Source organism: Antechinus flavipes, chromosome 4 (assembly GCF_016432865.1).
Source record: "Antechinus flavipes isolate AdamAnt ecotype Samford, QLD, Australia chromosome 4, AdamAnt_v2, whole genome shotgun sequence".
In the NCBI taxonomy this organism is placed as follows: Eukaryota; Metazoa; Chordata; class Mammalia; order Dasyuromorphia; family Dasyuridae; genus Antechinus; species Antechinus flavipes.
The window spans coordinates 162557127-162576185 of NC_067401.1; the positions used below are offsets into that span (position 1 = coordinate 162557127).

At 38.0% G+C, this 19059-nt stretch overlaps 1 protein-coding gene across 6 annotated transcripts in view; it reads left to right on the forward strand.

Moving 5' to 3' along the window:
• Window positions 1-19059, forward strand: part of CSNK1D (casein kinase 1 delta) — a 66196-nt gene that overhangs the window by 35823 nt on the left and 11314 nt on the right. For 3 of the 6 annotated variants that reach the window (XR_007953367.1, XM_051995306.1, XM_051995307.1), the window contains exons 6-8: window positions 613-761; window positions 4988-5159; window positions 9292-9431. Coding sequence is in view for 5 of the 6 variants with exons in the window: in XM_051995306.1 (XP_051851266.1) it covers window positions 613-761; window positions 4988-5159; window positions 9292-9431 (461 nt within the window). In the remaining variant the exon portion in view is untranslated. Of the gene's footprint in view, window positions 1-612; window positions 762-1194; window positions 1561-4987; window positions 5160-9291; window positions 9432-13975; window positions 14041-15438; window positions 18133-19059 lie in introns of those variants that run through there. The other 3 variants (XM_051995309.1, XM_051995308.1, XM_051995310.1) reach the window with 3 other exon arrangements.

Sequence of the window (19059 nt, forward strand, 5' to 3'; positions counted from 1 at the left end):
ACTGTTCTGTCACTATATTCTATGGAAGAAGTATAATCCAATAACAAAAAAAATAGTTCTGTATATAAATCGCTTCTGTTTCTTTAGAAATAGCATTATAGAAGGAAACTCTCTCTACAGATCAGAAAAGTGATAAGTAGTTGATGCTTTTCACACCCTTTCCTTATCTCTTTGCTGCTTAAATATTGAATATTTCTGATTGTCACAAATAGAGAGGTTTTTACCCAGTATGTTGACCTTATCTGTTCCCTAGCCCTGCCTCATTTCACTTGCAGTTGAAGTAATTCTTCTTCTCAGCTTCTGATGTTATTGTTCATATTACATGTGAACAATATTCATTACATATATTAATAACTTTTGTTCATATTCTCTGTCTGAACAGTCCTTGATAACATCAGAGTTTCCCAAAATAAATTTACATTTGGGATTCTAAGTCTCAGAACAATGATGAGTACCTCAGATTTTTATTTGTTTTAGATCATGGTTCTATATTATGGTTTAGAAAAGTAAAAAAAAATGCAAGCAAAATATGTGTGTGGGGAAATTGTACTAATTATATTAATATTCAAATAAGGTTTCCATACAGCTTTGAGTTTTCTCAATGTTTTGCAGCTGAATTTGCCACATACCTGAATTTCTGTCGTTCATTGCGTTTCGATGACAAACCTGACTATTCCTACCTGAGACAGCTCTTCAGGAACCTGTTCCATCGCCAGGGTTTTTCCTATGACTATGTGTTTGACTGGAACATGCTAAAATTTGTAAGTACCACTGTCGTTCTTTTTAAGGACTGGGGCTCACAAATAGGATTTTACTTTTGGTGTTATTTAGGTAGCATTTCCTATTTTCTACCTCCCTTTTAAAATCACCTGGATAATTATGATCCTAGTAATATTGAAATACTGGAATAAAAGGGGAAGAACATTGGAGTCCTTCAAATATTTATGCCGTATCTGGCAGTCTCCTGACAACCTAGATATATACCATGGGTCATCACAACAGCTTGGCCCCAGAAAATGGACTAATGAGCCTTGGGAATTGTGTTTCTGCCTTATTTGAAATACCTATCCAAATATTGTCTTAATATCTTTCATTGGAGTTTTTATTTCCTTTGCCCATAGTTCATTTGTTTTGTAACTCCCAGTGCCATAGTCCTGCTATCCCTTGTATCTTTTTTTCTCCCTCTGACACCAGGTCAGTGATACTCGGTACAGAACTAGTAAGAATTCAGACTTGCTGATCTCCTACCTTGCGTTAAGAATTCATTCCATTCAGTTATCAACTTGGAACAGAAATTGAAACCCATCCAGGGTGATGAAATCTACAGCCTACAGAATCAAACCTCTTCCTCAAAGAGTACACAAAAACAGGAAACCTTAGAATGACTTTACAAGATGAGAGGGGGCCAACCAATAATGCCAAGAATATTGTGCCCCAGAATTTGGGGTTAGTTTCATTTTTGCCCAGTTTAAGCATCTGCATTTGGGGAGAGTTAGGATCGCTGTTAGAGATCTTGGAAGGAAAATAAAGAATGAAAGAGATATCTTAAGACTGGAGAAAGCCAATTGTCCTGGTTTTGTTTTGTTTGTTTGTTTTTTTTTTTTTAAGGGGAAACAGGGTTGGGGTGTGTAAAAGTGACTTCATCCTCGAAAACTAGAATATATTGATAAATAGGTGGTTTGTAAACATATTGGAAAGGTGAGTTGTGACCACCTACAGCCAGCATGGCTTCATCAAAAACAGCCATGCCAAGGAATTAGAAATTGAATTGGGTGCCCATCAGTTGGGGAATGGCTGAATAAATTATGGTATATGAATATAATGGAATATTATAAGTGGGCTGATTTCAGAGAGGCCTGGAGAGACTTACATGAACTGATGCCAAGTGAAGTGAGCAGAACCAGGAGATCATTATACATGCAACAGCAAGATCATGTGATGATCAACTGTGATGGACTTGGCTCTTCTCAGCAATACGGCGATTCAAGACAATTCCAATGGACTTGGGATGGAAAGTGCCATCTGCATCCAGACAGAAAACTATGGAGACTGAATGTGGATTGAAGAATAGTATTTTCACCTTTTTTTGTCTGTCTGCTTTTTCTTTCTCGCGGTTTTTTTCCCTTTTGGTCTGCTTTTTCTTGTACAACATGAAAAATAGGGAAATATGTTTAAAAGGAAAAAAACAAAACAGCCATGCCAGTCTGACATGATTTTTCTAACAGGGTAACTAACTGGAGGATAAAGAAAATGCTATAAAAATAATAGGTACATTTGACATAACAGGAAGTTATGCTTGTGAAGATGGAGAGATGTGATCTAGATAATAGTAAAGACAAGTGAATCTGACTTTGAAAAAGTGGACTCTTAATGGCTCTCTCTCAGCCTGGAAGAAGGTCTTTATTAAAGGGCATTGGGGATCTGTCTTTTGCCCTGGACTACTCATCCTTCTTATTTATTTATTTTTTTGGGGTCAGTGACCTGTGAATGAAGTATACTTATCTAATTTTCAGGTGACATTATGGTGGGAAGGGATAGATAACAAATTGGATGACAGAATCAGCATTCAGAAAAAATCAGCCTAGAATAGTAGGCTGAACCAAATCATGTGAAATTTTATTAGGATAATTACAAAGGCCTATGTTAGCATTCAAAAAAACAACTTCACAAATCTAAAATGGGGGAATACATGACTGGGTGATAATTCATGTGGGGGGCTGGGGGGAAAGATTTTAATGGCCTGTATGCTCAGTGTATGTATAATGAGGCAGCCAAAAAAGTAAAAGCAGTTTTAGGGTACATTATGAAAGGCCTAGAGTCCAAGACCAGGAAAGTGATGTTCTTCTGTTCTCCTTTCTTGTCAGACCCTCTCTGGAGAAGTCTTCTATACTGAATGTCCTCTTCTTATAAGATGGAGATAGGAGAGATGGGGAGGGGGGTGAAGGGCAGGGGGAGCAACCTGAATGTTGATGGGCTTCAAAATCTTGCTCAGTGAAAATTACTTGGAGAACAAAGAGCAGACATTTAGAACCATGAGAACTCTGTTCAAATATCCAAAAAGCATTGGGTAGGACAAAAATTCAACTTGTTCTTCATTCTTGGCCCCGTAGGCAAAATTAGGGTCACTGGATAGAAGTTGCAGAGAAGTGTATTTCAGTTTAATGTAAAGGAAGGACTTCCAAAGAATTAGAGATCCAAAAATGTAATAGGATCTCCAAATATTGGGTTACCCCTTAGGTTTTTCAAGTGAAAACAGGATGAATACTTTGGGGGAAAGCATATTATATCACGGATTCTTGGCCAATTTGGACCAGATGGCCTTTAGTATCCCTTCTGTCCTCTAGTTAGTGATTCTGAGGCTAGTGCAACATGGATAATAGAATTTACAGGTGTTAATAGTTACATCATTCATTTATAGATTACATGATGAGAAACCCAATTTTTTTCCTATATTGGGGGGGGTGGAGTTAAATATTTTTATTTTGTATGAATTCTATTCATTTATATAATAAGTGGCTATAATTAAGAAGTTTCCATGAAAGAATCATTGGAAATTTTGTAATTTCTCTTTAGTGCTATTCTTTTCCTTCTAAGAGGGAAAAACATCATAGGCAGAGTTCCTGTTGTTGAACTCCAGTTCTCAAGAGAATGGCATAGGGGATTTAAAACCTGCAAAACCATTGGGATGGATGCAGTTGAAAATGCTTGTGGAATCTTCTACTCTACTCAGTTTGGTTTCTTGGCATGTACCCTTCCCTACAAAATCACTTAAACCTCTTTCTCCTTGTGTTTTCTTTCTTTTAAGGTCCTTATTGGTCTTTAAAATTAATTAACCAAGATTGTCACAGCTTAAGTATCTTAAAATGAAATGTGTATGAAAATACTTGATAAACTGTAAAACCCTTGTCTGAGGTGCTGCTGCTGATAGTCCCCTGGTGGTGGTAATAACAACAGAGAAATATACCCATGGATTGTGATTTGAGCCATATTCTTTATTTGCAAAAACAACTAAAATATGAATGCAGCCACATCTATCCTCACCTAGTGTAATCACTTCAGGGATAGCACTTTGCCTTTTCTGTCCTATTTCTTGACATCTGCTAAATGTAATTCACCTAAATAACATCTCTTACCCACCCTAGCCTGATGCTACCAATTCAGATGTTTTTGTACTTTAGCATCTGGTTTCATACCTACTTTGTCCTGCTACCCACCCTCTCTGTACCCCTTTTTTGATTGTACTTTGGCTTTTGGAAATTATTTAATAGTCTATCTAACTAGTCTATCTAACTTCTCTGTCCTGTTTCTATTCCCTCTCCCCTCATTCCCCCCTCCCCCCCCCCAAAAAAAAAAAAAAGAAAGTCACATCACAGTATATGAATGTTTTGTGTGATTTGCAGGTACAAATAGAATTAAAAGGGGACTTTCATATAATCAAAAGTTATAAGGGGTTTGAAAGAACTTTTAGAGCTTTGATCTTGTCTATATGATTGTATTTAGGAGTTGTAAGATGGAATTTCTCTTGCTTAGAAAGGAGGGAAAGTCATTTATTAAGCGCCTACTATGTGGGCTAACTGCTTTATAAATATACAGTCCTATAGACTGTGTATGAGGTAGGTACTATTATCCCCATTTTTCAGTTGAGGAAACTTGAAACTTCAGTTGAGGTTAAGTGACTTGACTACACACAATTAGTAAGTGGCTGAATCTGAATTTGAATTCAAGGGTTCCTGATTCCCAAGTCCAGCAAGCGCTCTTTATACTGAACTTTCTGTTGCCTCTAGGTAGCTTAACAGGGTTTTGTCCTTGTGATTACAATAGTAAGTCACCTAACCTTTCTATGTTGTTAACCTCATCACAAGACAAGTCTCTTCCCTTCCCCAACCCCGCAAATATAGCTTAATGTTTCTCAAGTTGCCAAATAATTGTGAAGGAGTCTTGATAAAGTTGGCAGTAAGCCAGGTCTGATAATGTTGACCTTCCTCAGGGTGCCAGCCGGGCAGCTGATGATGCCGAAAGGGAACGCCGGGATCGAGAGGAACGATTGAGACACTCCCGAAATCCAACTACTCGGGGTCTCCCTTCCACTGCATCAGGCCGCCTGAGGGGAACACAAGATGTAGCTCCTCCTACTCCCCTCACCCCTACCTCACATACTGGTAAGTAAGCCCATAAATAAAAACTGCTTTCCCAAGGCCTTTTTTAAACTGGCAGTTTATTTTTTTGATTTAACTCTTTTTGAAAGAGTTGATGGTCCAAGAACTAGATTTAGAACTTGTGAGATCTTTTCCCACCTCAAGCTCCCAACTTGCTCTAGAATCATTATCATATATCATACAAATGATATAATACTTCTTTACCCGAAAAAAATAATTTTAACAGGTTTTATGTCAATATCAACTAAGTTTATCCTTGTAATTACCCCCAAGTTGATGATCATTGTTTGTCTTGGAAAAAATAACCTTCATCAAAGTATTTCACAGAATCAAAAGATTTGACTGTTGGATGGTATCTTGGAGGCCATCTCATAAAACCTATAACTATATGCAAAAGGAATTTCCACTATAATATGCACTCAAAGTGATCATCCAGCATCTGTTCAAATAGCCCTTGGAGGGTAGGCCAGGCCACTTTTGGACAATTTGAATTTGAAAGATCAGGCCTAAACTGATCTTTTTTGCAACTTCTATTCATTCATGGTTTCTGGTTTAGCAAAACCTGTGTCTGGTTCTGGCAAAAAGAATAATTCTAATCCCTCCTCCACTTCAGATATTTGAACATATTTGTCACACGTGAGTTTCTCTTCTCCCAGCTAAATTTGTTGGTTCCTTCAATGAAGGATCTTTTTCAGAACAGCTGTGCTTTCTCTATACCTTCCTAGTTTATATTTATGAAGTTGATTCTTTTCATTCCCAAGTGCAAGTTTACATTTATCCCTGTTTACTTATAAGAATCAGCCCAATTCTCTAGTCTGTCAAGATCTTTTGGGGATGCTAACCCTGTTGTTAAGCTATTTCTTATAGCTTTGGATCATCTGCTGCATTAGAAAGCATATCACCTGTTTCTATCTGCATTACAGATCCATGGGGTAATCCACTGCAAAGCCAGGCAATAGGAGTATGGCAGAAACTGCTGGGCCTAAGAGAAAGAAAGATTGAGTTTAAATTTGTTCTCAGACATTGGCTGTGTGACCTGGAGCAAGTCACTTAGTCACTTTGGTTGTGAGGATCAAATGAGATGCTATTTGTAAAGCACTTAGAGTGATGCCTGACAACACAGCTTCATAATACTTATTCCCTTTTATAGCTTTTTATTTACAAAACATATGCATGGGTAATTTTTCAACATTGACCCTTGCAAAACCTTCTGTTGCAGCTTTTCCCCTCCTTCCTCCCACCCCATCCCCTAGATGGCAGGTAGTTAAGTATATGTTAAAATACAATATGAATATACATATTTGTACAGTTAACTTGCTGCACAAGAAAAATCGGATTTAGAGGGTAAAAATAACCTGAGAGGGAAAACAAAAATGCAAGCAGATAATAACAGAAAAAGTAGAAATGTTATGTTGAGATCCACACTCTCTAATGCTCATATTGGGTCATAAACAACTATTCAAGTGTAGCCATCTAACTAGGTCTGAATTCCATCTGATTGTATTCTCATCTATCCAAATCTCATTTTTCCATTTTTTCCCACAAGAAGTACTTAGCTTATATGTCCACAGCATCCTTCTTATCTATCGTTTTACTAATCCTGTTTTTAAAAAAAAGTTAGTCATATTTAGCATGTATGGGAATATTATCTGCCATCTAGGGGAGAGGGATGGAGGGAAGGAGGGGAAAAGTTGAAACAAGTTTTTGCAAGGGTCAGTGTTGAAAAATTAAACATGCATATGTTTTGTATATAAAAAGCTTTTTAAAAAAAGTTTATTCTAGCATGAATTGTCTCAATAGAATCTTTGCTGGCTCTTTGAAATCACTATTTCTTTTCCTAGATATGCACCTTGGACTACAAAGTGCTCGAGGGGATGCAAGCCCATAAGGGATAGCAAATGTTTAGGAATAAAATTCTGAAGACAAAGGAAAACAGTTCCATTGAGGACAAAAAATTAATTTTTGTGGTATATAAGAATATAGTGTTAGGGATATTAACCCTTTGAATTAGCTAAGGCTTGTAAGGGAGGAAATTAAGGAAAACAAAATAAAAATTGTTTTTAGATGTGCTAGGGGCAAAAGGAGGATCTTTGTCTGGGGTAAATGGAATGTTGGTTTTAAGAGGTCAAAAAGGCAACAAAAAAAAAAGAAGAAGAAGAAGAAGCTAACCCTGTTTTTAAGCTGCTATTAATAGCTTTGTATCAACCTGCACAATTAGGGAGCATGTCATTTGTATCTATCCATTAAAGTTATTAGGCCAAATCCCTGGGTGATCCACTGGAAAGCCAGGTAAGAGTATATCATAGATTTAGGGGCCTAGAGTCAGAGAGACTTAAGTTCAAATTTGACCTCAGACACTATGTGCCCTTGAGCAAGTCACTAAGTTTCCTTAATTGTAAAATGAGGGATAATATCTACTTAACAGAGTTGGTAAAGAATTTTTAATGATCCATTCTAGAGTTTTCCCAAAGTCAAACTCACTAATCTATATTTGCAGGCTCTAAGTAAGACGGTATTTGTTATTCTCAAATATTTGTATATATCTTCTGTTTTCCGTAGTTTTCAAATACAGGTTACCCTAAAAGAAATTGAGCAGTCACATCAGCCAGCCAGTTCTTTCAGGGCCTGAAGAGATAACATCTGAGTTGGATTACCTGTATTTAATATCCTTATGTTGGGTATCAATTCTCCATTTTTATTCTATAATTTCTAATTTAAAGGCCATTCACCTTTGCAGAGAAAACAAAAATTGAACAATTTTGCCTTCTCTATATTATCAATATTCCATCTACCCCAGACAAAGATCCTCTGTCGTCTTTAATCTTTCTTTTGCTCCCAGTACAGCTAAATATATATATTCCTCCCCCTCCCCCCTTAACTTCCCTTACAAGCCTTAGTCCATTCAAAAGATTAAAATTCCTAATGCTATTTTTATAGCACTTTACCACAAAACTTTTTTTTTTTTAATTTTCCTTTGTCTCTTCAGGATTTCATTCCTGAGCATTTGCTATCCTTCCTGGGCTTGTATCTCCTCAAGCATTTTAGTCTATGGATTCCTGCCTGTATTTACTCTGAATCCTTTGAAATCTGTTTTCCCAGACAAGTGTAGTAATGCACATATCTGATAGATCTCTTGATCTCAGGATTCAGAATTGTAGAGGGTTATGTCCGGGTAAGAAAATGAAACAAGTTGAACCTCCCACACGGATGAGTGGTAATATTGTGTCCATGAAGAGACACACTATCTTTAAAAAAAAAAAAAAAAAAAAAAGGAATTCTGCTTTCCCGAAATTTAGGGTGCACATTTAGAGTATGTCCAAAATTCTTCTCTTTCCATATCATAAACTGTTAAAATACTCACTTGCCCAGAAGGTTCCCACCATTTTCTCTCTGTTAATAAGCATCTTATCCAGAGTAGAAAATTTCCCTTTGTTAGTTTTTCTTTCCTTTTGAAAACTATTTTATTCCCACTATTACTCATGTAAACTTTTCCTTTCGATACATTTTGATTTTTTTGGTAATTGATGTCTCGGTAGCAGAGATAGAGTAGTTCTGATAACTGCTTCAAGTCCTTGCTTAACTATATGATCTTAAGCAAGAAACGAAACTTATCCTCAGTTTCTTTATCTATAAAATCAGAGAGTTGAACTTGAAAACTTCTAATTCCTGCTAAGCCTTAAATTCATGATCCTAGGAATGGGTTCCCACTCTTCCCTCCTTTGCTTTTCATGGTATTTTCTGGTTTGAGATTCTATGATTATTTTTATGAAAGAATTTATTCCTAAACGATTTAGTATAAAACAAAGTCTTTGTGGCCTATTTGGTCCTAATGTAATGCCAACTTTCATGATATCTAGTTTCTTAGTTTAATTGAGTAAACAGATGCTCTGAAGCATTTGCAGCATCTTGCATAGCTTTGTAAGTATTCATTCCATCAAGTTTGTTGCTGAGTTTGAACTTTGAGGCTGCAATATACCAGTGAGTCTTTGTTATAAGCTTTTCATGTGTCTGATATAAAAGCATTGAAGGAACTTTTTGAACCTGATTTTTTGCCAAATGGAGTTTGCATCCAGATTCTCAGGTGAATTAAGAGACCTTATACTTAGTTTTACTCAGTTGCTGTCTTTTCCTCTAGCTAACACCTCTCCTCGGCCTGTCTCTGGAATGGAAAGAGAGCGGAAAGTGAGTATGAGACTGCATCGTGGTGCCCCAGTCAATATCTCTTCGTCTGATTTAACAGGCCGACAAGATACCTCTCGCATGTCAACCTCACAGGTACGGAATTTGGATACACCTTAGCAGGGGGAAAGTTAGGGACCAAAGCATGGTAATGTGTGTAAATGTGATTCCTCAGTTTTTCAATCTGCTGCTTCCCCTGCACTGATTAGACAAAATGGATAACCCCTTGTGTCCTATGTGTGATTTGAGGTTTTGTTCTTTTATCTTTAACCTTAAGGATATCTATCTATGTGTTTTGAATATTTTAAAGCCTTCCCAGATTTCTGTGATTCAGATTTGCTGTTTTCTTTCCAAGGTTGAGATGCACAAAGGGAATTGAGCTATATACCTTAGGAAGGCCCTTTTCCTTAAAGGAGCTAGTAAGCAAAAAAATTATGTGAGGGCTTTTCTTATGTTTGCCTCCCACTGAATGTTGTGATCATGCACTCTGTACTTCTTTCTGTCTTTCATAGACATTTTAAGCATTTAAATGCTTCTTATTCATATGACAGGCCCTGCCTAGAAGTTTTGTTCGTTCATTTTGGTTGGAGAAATAAACCCAATAAAGAGTAAGACAAGTTAAAGAATTAACAGCTTGTACCATGGGTCATTGTGTAATGAGCAGGTGTCCCTTTGCTCTTTGGATATGCCGGGTCCTAAATACACATGTTTCAGAGTGGGTGATATGTAACTTTCTTTTCCCTAGTATAGTGTTATGGAATTGGGTTAAATTTGGTTTTGTGACTCCTCTGTATCTTATTTGCTCTCTTCCCTAATGAGAATTTGCCCATTGAAGTAAATATGAACTTGCTGCAAGGTGAAGGCAGCAGAGTCATGATGAAGAATCCTTAGCTCCAAGCCAGTCCTCTGATTTCTCCCTTTTCATCCCTTTATTCCATGCACATTCTTTCTTCTCTTCACTCTGCTTTGATGCACACTGTGACATACCTACCTCAACAAACTAGGATAAATATTTACATTTTTATCAATTCTCCCTCCCTCCATCCCCGTTTTCTTTTTTTGTCCCTTCCACCTTTTCTCCATCTCTCTTTTCCCCCTTCCTCCCTGCAATTCCTGTATGCTTGTAGTGCCCTTTGAGTAATTAGAATAGACTAAAGCAAAATCTCTTTTGGTCCTTGGTCACTTGACTGCTTGCTTGTTCATAAGAAATATCCTGTTTTATGTATAGGATTTGGCCAAGTCATTTTGAAAGAATAGCTGGAAGAATGGTTCTTTTGGTGATTCTTGAAATGAGCCTTTTGTGCTCTGATCAGTAAACTAAGTATGTTGGGTGGCAAAGCATAGAGTGACAAAGAATAAGCCTTGCATTTATCCAAAATTGTAGCAGTATAACTTTGTATTATAGAGATGGAAATTGCTTTATGTGTTCCCTTTATGATTTTTTTTCCCATTTTTAAAAGGGGTCATTGAATTTGTGAAGGTGAGACACCTATAAGAAAGAGTATTTATTTCTGAGCATGGCAAGAAATATTGATGAGAGGTAGACAGTTTCCCTATTAGGATTATGAGATCTGGAGAATACTATAATCATGTGGATAGTATTTAAGATTAACTGGATTTTAGATATTGAAGGTATTTTGTTATGTAATCACTTATATGTCACCTCCCTAACCCCAGTACATAGAAGTGGCCTAGTATGCCTTTTCCTGAAATGTTCCAATGTGGAATATAATCCATATTCTAATCTATAGATTATTATATGAATAGCATTCATATTAACTTAAAGACTACTTTCTTTCCTGGCACTTTTGGAGAGTATTCAGAAATTAGGATAAACAGTTGAACTAGAGGAAAACTTAATTCCTGACTAGACTAGTGTTCTGTAGCATGGCTTTGTGTATGATACTTGTATAGTTGTTTCATATTGTCTGGCAATTTGGCCTGCTAACATTTGACCAGTAAGATTTAGAATACCTAATTTTAAAATAATAAAACTATTAAAAAGCTTGAATCTAAAAGGAAATTATAGAGATACATAATCAGTATTTAGGCTCTCAAAGATGTTGTACCAGTTCTTAGATCAAAGTTTATTTACCTCTCCTGCTTCCTTTGATATTGACATAGTTAATGTAATACTTATAGGGAGTACTTTGTTCTACCATATTTGATTGGCAAAGAGCCTCTATCTTTCTTCCTCCAAAATGGTTTGGTTGGCTGTATATAGATCGACTTTGAGCTCTTGTTCATTTCATTTTCCCCTTAACTGACTGAGAAAGGGGTATTGATGATTAGAAGTCCAGGGATTTCAATATAGGGAAGAAATTTTTTTTTGATACTAAGTAACAGTAAATGGATAGGCAGCCTCAATGATTATTAGTAGTCTTCATGGGGGAATGTTCCTGTGAAGACATCAGCATCTATAGATAGCAAGATTAGAGTCAGTTTTCCTCCTGCAGAACTCTTCTTTCAACATGGTCCATCTTTCTAAGTGTACAGTTAAGGATACTTTCTTTAAAGGCTTCTTCTGCAGATGCAAACCTATGTCATCAGCACATTCATATTCTTTTCCTCAAACCATGCTAAATTCCTGCATTTCCAAATCAGCCATTTTTTCCTCAATGGCTCCCAATTTGTCACCTGGATCTAAACCAAAAAATAAGGGGTGGAAGTCTAAAACAAAAGGTTGTTCTTCTCTGGGTACTTTGTACTTGAACCCTTATTTTCTTGCTATTTTATTCTTGGTAATGTCTCCCAGTTGATTAGGAACTGAATTGACTAGTAATTATTAATCCCTGCAAAGGATAAACCAGGATTAACATACCAAATATATCCGTTTCCAGGTCAGACAAATCACAAAATAAACAGCCATGATATTTGCAAAGAACATTGTCATGTAGGCAGGCAATAGTCAGACATAGGGTACTATATTCCTCAGACCATATTCAGAGACTGCCCAAGAAGCCAGAAGCTTCTTCCCACTAATTGTCTCCCAGGGGCAACTGTCTACTACTTTATCTTTCTATTATCTTGTAGTCCTATGTAACAGCTCATTTCCAAGGGGCAAAAGAAATCTTCATTAACCAATCTTCTTAATACCTAGAACCATCTATCTCATCATCTATACTGTTCTCTATAGCAGCAGATATATTTTGAATCTGTAAAAACATTGTCCTAGTGCATTCAAATTTCAAGATTTTAGCTATTTCTGAATGTATAAACTGTCATTGATATAAATACACTCTTAGCCTCTTAAAGAGACTTAAGTCTCATTTGTTTCTCAAAGACCTAATGTGTAATTTACTCTGAAAAATATTTAAATTCAGAATAGGGGCAGAAATGAACTACATCCCAATTGCAGTTTATCGCTGGAAACCTTCATTTTTAACTGGTTGTCACTAAAGAAAGTTGCACACTACCTTAAAAAGGTACTATTTAAAAGGAAAAAGAGGGAGGAAATTTAGCCTGTTTAGTTCTTGGAGCTCAGCTTCTTCCCTTTTTACTCTCTCACATGACATCTCTGAAGAATACCTGTTCTATGAAATTACATAAATGAGCTCAAGGTTTTAACTTTGAGATTTTGGTAATTTCTTGCCCTGACTTCTCTACTCTAAATCTGATTTTAAGTCCTTTATTCTACAAATGAATAGCAATCAACATCTAGTTCATTCATTATTAACTTGTGACCATTACATCAAGAAAAATACTGCCAATTTAGAAAAATTGTCTTCTTTCTGGTCATCAAAAAAGTCCTCCTGCTCAGAAGATACCTGGGTCCCGGAATTTCCTGTCCTTTGGATTGCTGCTGGGTTTTACCAATTATGCCTCAGAACTGGCATTCTTTTTTATGCTACCAAGAATTTGACAGTAACCCAGCTTCTCTCTCTGCTGGAATCAATTTCAAAGTTTTCCCAAATATTTATAAATGGACTTCCTTGCCAAACTCTAGGCACTGTTTTCCAGACTGTTACTTAAGGTGATATCCCTTCAGAGTCATGTTATTAGGGTTTGTTAGTCAAGATACCAAAGCCTTTGCCATCCGCAGGATTCAGACAACTTAAATCTGGAAATTTGCTGAAATACAGAAATTTATCCATTTTGACTTATTCTCTCACAATCATTGTCCAGTCCTCTCAACTTAGTGTTTAAGGATGAAGTTAAATACACCCAGGATTTGGAAACAAAACTGAGTAGAGGAATTTCATACGGGATCTGTTCTCTTGTCTGCCTTCTCATGGAATAGCTTTAAGAAGAAGAAGATTTACTAGCTTCCCTAATGTGGGGCTGGAAGACTTTTAAACAGTATTTGGCAGGGGAGGGGATGATTGGGGGCAATACACTTTCTCTTGAGCCAGCAATCTGGCTAGGCAGCATGCTTAGAAGAAAAAAAAAATGCATGTCATCACTTGGCATTACTCTCTTTCCGATATTTTCTTAAAAAAAAAAACATAGCAAGTTCTTGTAGATGATTATGAAGAGGTTTCTGCATGTGTGTGTAATGGATCTGGTTTTGAAATTAGGAGAAATGAAGCTCATTGGAAAATAGGGGCTGCACCTAGAAAGTCAGGTGGGACGGTGACCTCATGATGCTGTGTTTGGCCAGCAGGACTCTTACCAACAGCTGTCTTTTCCCCCCAACTCAGAATAGCATTCCTTTCGAACACCACGGCAAGTAGCTGCTCGTCTACCCGTTGGAAGGCAGCACTGGGTGAGTGTGTTGATATTCAGTCCCGTCCTGTTAGCCAGCAAGACTCAGGGGTTGGGGTGGGAACTGACCACCCTTCCCCTGTGCTTCCCACCTTGGGGAGCCTCCAGGTGGGACTGGGCTTGCATGCCAGGTACTTGAGTTAGATTGAGGGTTTTTGGTGTGGTTTTCCAAGCAGCTGGTTACTTTGCATGGAAGGAGCGATCTCTGCATTGAGATGTGAATCTGAATAAATCCAAGAAATGGAATCCAGTTGTCTTCATATTGTCTCATCAAAGCAAAGGGCTTTCTTATAAGTGAAACCCATTTAATGTTATAGATTCTCCCCATTTTCCTCTCCCCCAGTCCATGCTTCTCCCTGCCAAAGACTTTTTTCCACGTCCTGCTCTATTTGCTTCTTGCCTGTTTGAAGCAGGGATTCAAGCATCCTGTATCACCACTGTTGCACCCAGCCCTTTGGGATCTCCCGAGACTGGTGTCTTAAGCAGGTCTGATGGCATTGATCTACCTATCTATGCGGAAGCAGATGGGGCCAGGCTGTTCTTTGTTTTAGAGTGTTTAGCTGAGGTGATCCATGCTTAAGGTTTGGGTTAACATTTTAGTTCTCGCTGAATTGAAAGGCCCATGATGGTCTCTGCGCCTCCTTGCTTCTTCGGTCATCTCTTTTCTGCTCTTCATTTCTTTTTGTGCTCTCATGTTGTTTTTCTTTTCCAACTCAATCCCTCTGCCAGCCTTCTCATCCGTACAGCTACCGTCCGTATTAACCCATCTAGCCATAGCCTCTTGCTCTTTACTCTTCCCACGCCCCCTTTCCCTTGCTGCAGTTGGTGCATGGCTGGAAGCTCCTGCTTACTTCTCATTGGCCGCTCAGTGCTGCATTTCCTGCAAAGGGCAGACTTGCGGCTTTGGCCAGGCCTGGTCACGGCTGTGTGATGCCGTAGTGTAGCATTGTAGTCGTGGAAATGTCTTGTTGGGAGCTGCTTCTTGTGTCTTCTCCGCCAGGGGAACCCGAGCACCCAGCCCGGGGCCTGGGTGGCCGTTTCCACAGGCCAGGTTCCTGTTAAGGGGGCGGGATGGGAAGAGGCTTCTCTCGGCCTCCTGAACCCTCATCAGATCCATCCCAAGAGTTCAGCTAAGCCGTAACCCGGTTTCCTCGCTTGCATGCCCCTTCTTACTTCCCCGATTGCTGTCACTGGCTCTGCTGGGCACATGTCCCCTCTGCAGGGACTTTACCGCCAGCTGTGGGAGGAGGCGTCCTAGAGTGGGTGCTGGTTGGCATTTATGAACCTAGAGCTCCTGATGTGCCCAGGGCTTTACCACCTTGGTATTTTGCACCCACACGACTGGTCCTGCATTTCTCTGGCTACACGCTGACATTCTCCTGTGCTTTGGCTCCGACAGATTCCCGGTCGGGTGACTTCCAGTGGTCTTCAGTCTGTCGTGCACCGATGAGAAATCTCCTTTTTGCCGTGGAGGGGCAGACAATGCATGGCTGATCTACTATGTTACCTACCAATGGCTTTACTAGTGAAACGTCCCCCGATCTAGAACAGAAAACGTTAACACCAGGAGCTCTCCAGGCCTTTTTACCCAGCGATGCTCATGGGGGAAACAAAAAAATACCCTAAACCGAACAAACTCCAAGTGCTGCCATCGCCAGGGGCTGAAACCTGATGCCCCCTCACAAAGAACTCAGTTATAACGGGGCTGGGAAGAAAAACCAGAGTGTAAGAGAGAGACAATTTGCAAAGAGAATCAAACTCCCATTCGAGAGTCTTTTCATTTTTCCCTCCACTGGTGGTAAACTTATGCTACCCCTTATTATTATTCTACTGTAACTATAAATCTTTTACTTGGTTTAAGACAGTTTTGTATCATTTTGCTAAAAATTATTGGCTTAAATCTATGTAAAGAATTCTGTCTTTTTATTGTTGCGTTTTTGTGTGTGTGTATGTGTGTGTGTATGTATGTATGTATGTTGTGTGTGCATGTTGTTTTGTTTTTTTGTTTTTTTGGTCTGACTTAAAGATGTTGACTTTGAAGAATCCTGCATCAAAGACACTGGCTTGGAGTTTCAGGCAGGGAGTGTATGTGAATTAAAATGATCAAATTTTTTTGTGTTTTTTTGTTGTTGTCTTTGTACAATCCAGTTTGGAGGGGGTTTTCTCATCAAAGTTTTATATACATGCATATGTATATATACACACATATATTTAAGAATATGTGTGTGTGTATATGTGCACATATATATGAGTAATATATATGTGTGTGGCGTGCTGTTTCATTAACTTGGTTTATGGCTGTCTTGTTCATTCTTCCCTATGTAAAACTGAAATGCCCCTACAACAACACAAAACAATTTTGAATTTCTTGCCAGACTTCAGTGTAGTCAGAGCACTAAGTCTGCTACTTGAAGGGTGTGGGGCTACTTTCAAACAAAGTGACACTACTCTTTCCAAAGGAGCATGGGAAGAGAAATGAGTCTGAAAAAAATTGAAGGCAAGGCCCTTGAGAACCAAATTGAACATTTGGTAGTTCTTATGATTAAAACCTGAGTATGTGTTTTTGGTTTCCTTGTGAGAAGATTGTAATTGAAACTTTGGGGTAATGTATGGTTTTCTCAATGATGTTGGTTGCCTAAATGCCTTTGAATTGGGGAAAATTTTAAATGGATTGTAGATGTTACCAATATAGCTTGGCACTTCATTTGTAGCAACACCTATGTGCTCAAAAGAAATTAACTGGCCTGCCATCTTTTGATGCTAAGGTTTACCTACATGTACTGAACAGATGAAGGGGAATCCCCAAAAGTGCCAAGAAATAGATGCTTACAGCCTGTGTTTGAAATTTTAATATGCTAACAGGTTATGGTCATGCATATATAGGGCAAGGTTTTTTTGTAGGCCTGAGTTGCATGTTTGAACAGAAGAGAAAGAAATACAGGGTTGATTCAAAATCTACTGGAATGTAAGTGACTTCCATACTACATGGCATCTTTTTCCTCTGGAGGTTCTCGGGGACTTCTGTTCTTGTTAGATTTTCATAAAATGATGTTTCTTATTGTCAACCTTGCATCACTCACAGAAACACTGAACCATAGTGATACCAAATCTTTACTCAAGCAAAGTAGATGTGAGCTTTTTCTGTCTTGGGAATCAAGGTGCAATATATATAGATATATATATACACACACACAAACACACACACACATATATGTGAGAGAGAGTGTATGTGTGTATATGTATATGTATATATACACACACACACGCACGCACATATATATATATATATATCTATACATAGGTATTTTTATATTTCTTTCTAATCAGCCCATTGGAGAGTCTGTCCTGTTTGGAAGCTAAGCTATAACTACCCCTTTCTCTCACACTTTATTCTAGTCTCCCTTTCCCTGAACCCCCCTCCTCCCCCCAGTTTCCTAAAACTGAAACATGAAACATGAAGACACCTAATTTTTTTTAATTGATGTTGCAATGTTTGGCCAGTTGCTTTCATTTTCATCGCCAGTAGTTCCATTTAATCCCAATAATTGATTTTTTTTCCCCTAAAGCCCTAATCTGGTTGCTTTTATGAACTTTTGGGGAGTGTTTACTTGACAGGTTGGGGGACCTGAGTTTTGGGAGTGCAATAGGAAGATTCAAAGTGTTGATTAGTAGAGGGATTTTTTGTATGTAAGCTGAATGTCTTAATGAGTTCAGTTTTTTACAGGCATGTCATTATCAGCTACAGTGCTACACTAAAGTGTGCTTTCTTTGTAAATATCTGTGGTTTCTGATGTAATGCCAGAAAGACATATCAAAGGCAGCCTTTCTTCCTCCCTGTATCCAGGACCTGAAAGTGACAGAGTATATTTGAAAAGTGGTTTCAGATGCAGATTTCTAGAATTGTGTTTGGTTGTGGACAGTTCTTGCCCTTCCATGATATTTAACTCCCCACCATTACTTGCAGGAAATGTAGTTAGAATGTCTGTATCAACCTGTGTATTGGTAACAAATATCTCTGAACAGCTCATTTGTATTACCACTGTATTTGTGTACTTTAACAATTGTGTAAATAATAAATTCATAATGACTTCTACATTTCTTTCTCTCCCCTTTCATGTTGTCTTTATTTTATTTGTTCCAGAATAGTTCACTATGTAGATTAACCATGAAAGCATAAAAATGATTTTTCAAAACTGATTCTTACTGTTTTGAAAATGAGATTTGGATTAATATATATTAATTTTTTCAGATACTGCTGACTTTCTGCATGCTGATTGGGAATTAGCCCTTTGGAATTCTGAGAGTCACATAGTACCATATTTTTTGACAGATTTAGGCACGTCTCGCAAGATTTTCAGAGCACTTTTTTTAAAAAACTTTTTATTGACAGAACCCATGCCGGGGTAATTTTTTATAGCATTATCTCTTGCACTCACTTCTGTTCTGATTTTTCCCCTCCCTCCCTCCACCCCCTCCCCAAGATGGCAAGCAGTCCTTTACATGTTAAATAGGTTACAGTATATCCTAGATACAATATATGTGTGCAGAACCGAACAGTTCTCTTATTGCACAGGGAGAATTGGATTCAGAAGGTATAAATAACCCGAGAAGAAAAACAGAAATGCAAGCAGTTTATATTCATTTCCCAGTGTTCTTTTTTTGAGTGTAGCTGCTTCTGTCAGTCCTTGATCAATTGAAACTGAATTAGCTCTCTTTATCGAAGAGATCCACTTCCATCAGAATACATCCTCAAACAGTATCTTGTTGAGGTATATAATGATCTCCTGGTTCTGCTCATTTCACTTAGCATCAGTTCATGTAAGTCTCGCCAGTCCTCTCTGTATTCATCCTGCTGGTCATTCCTTACAGAACAATAATATTCCATAACGTTCATATACCACAATTTACTCAACCATTCTCCAATTGATGGGCATCCTTTCATTTTCCAGCTTCTAGCCACTACACACAGGGCTGCCACAAACATTTTGGCACATACAGGTCCCTTTCCCTTCTTTAGTAT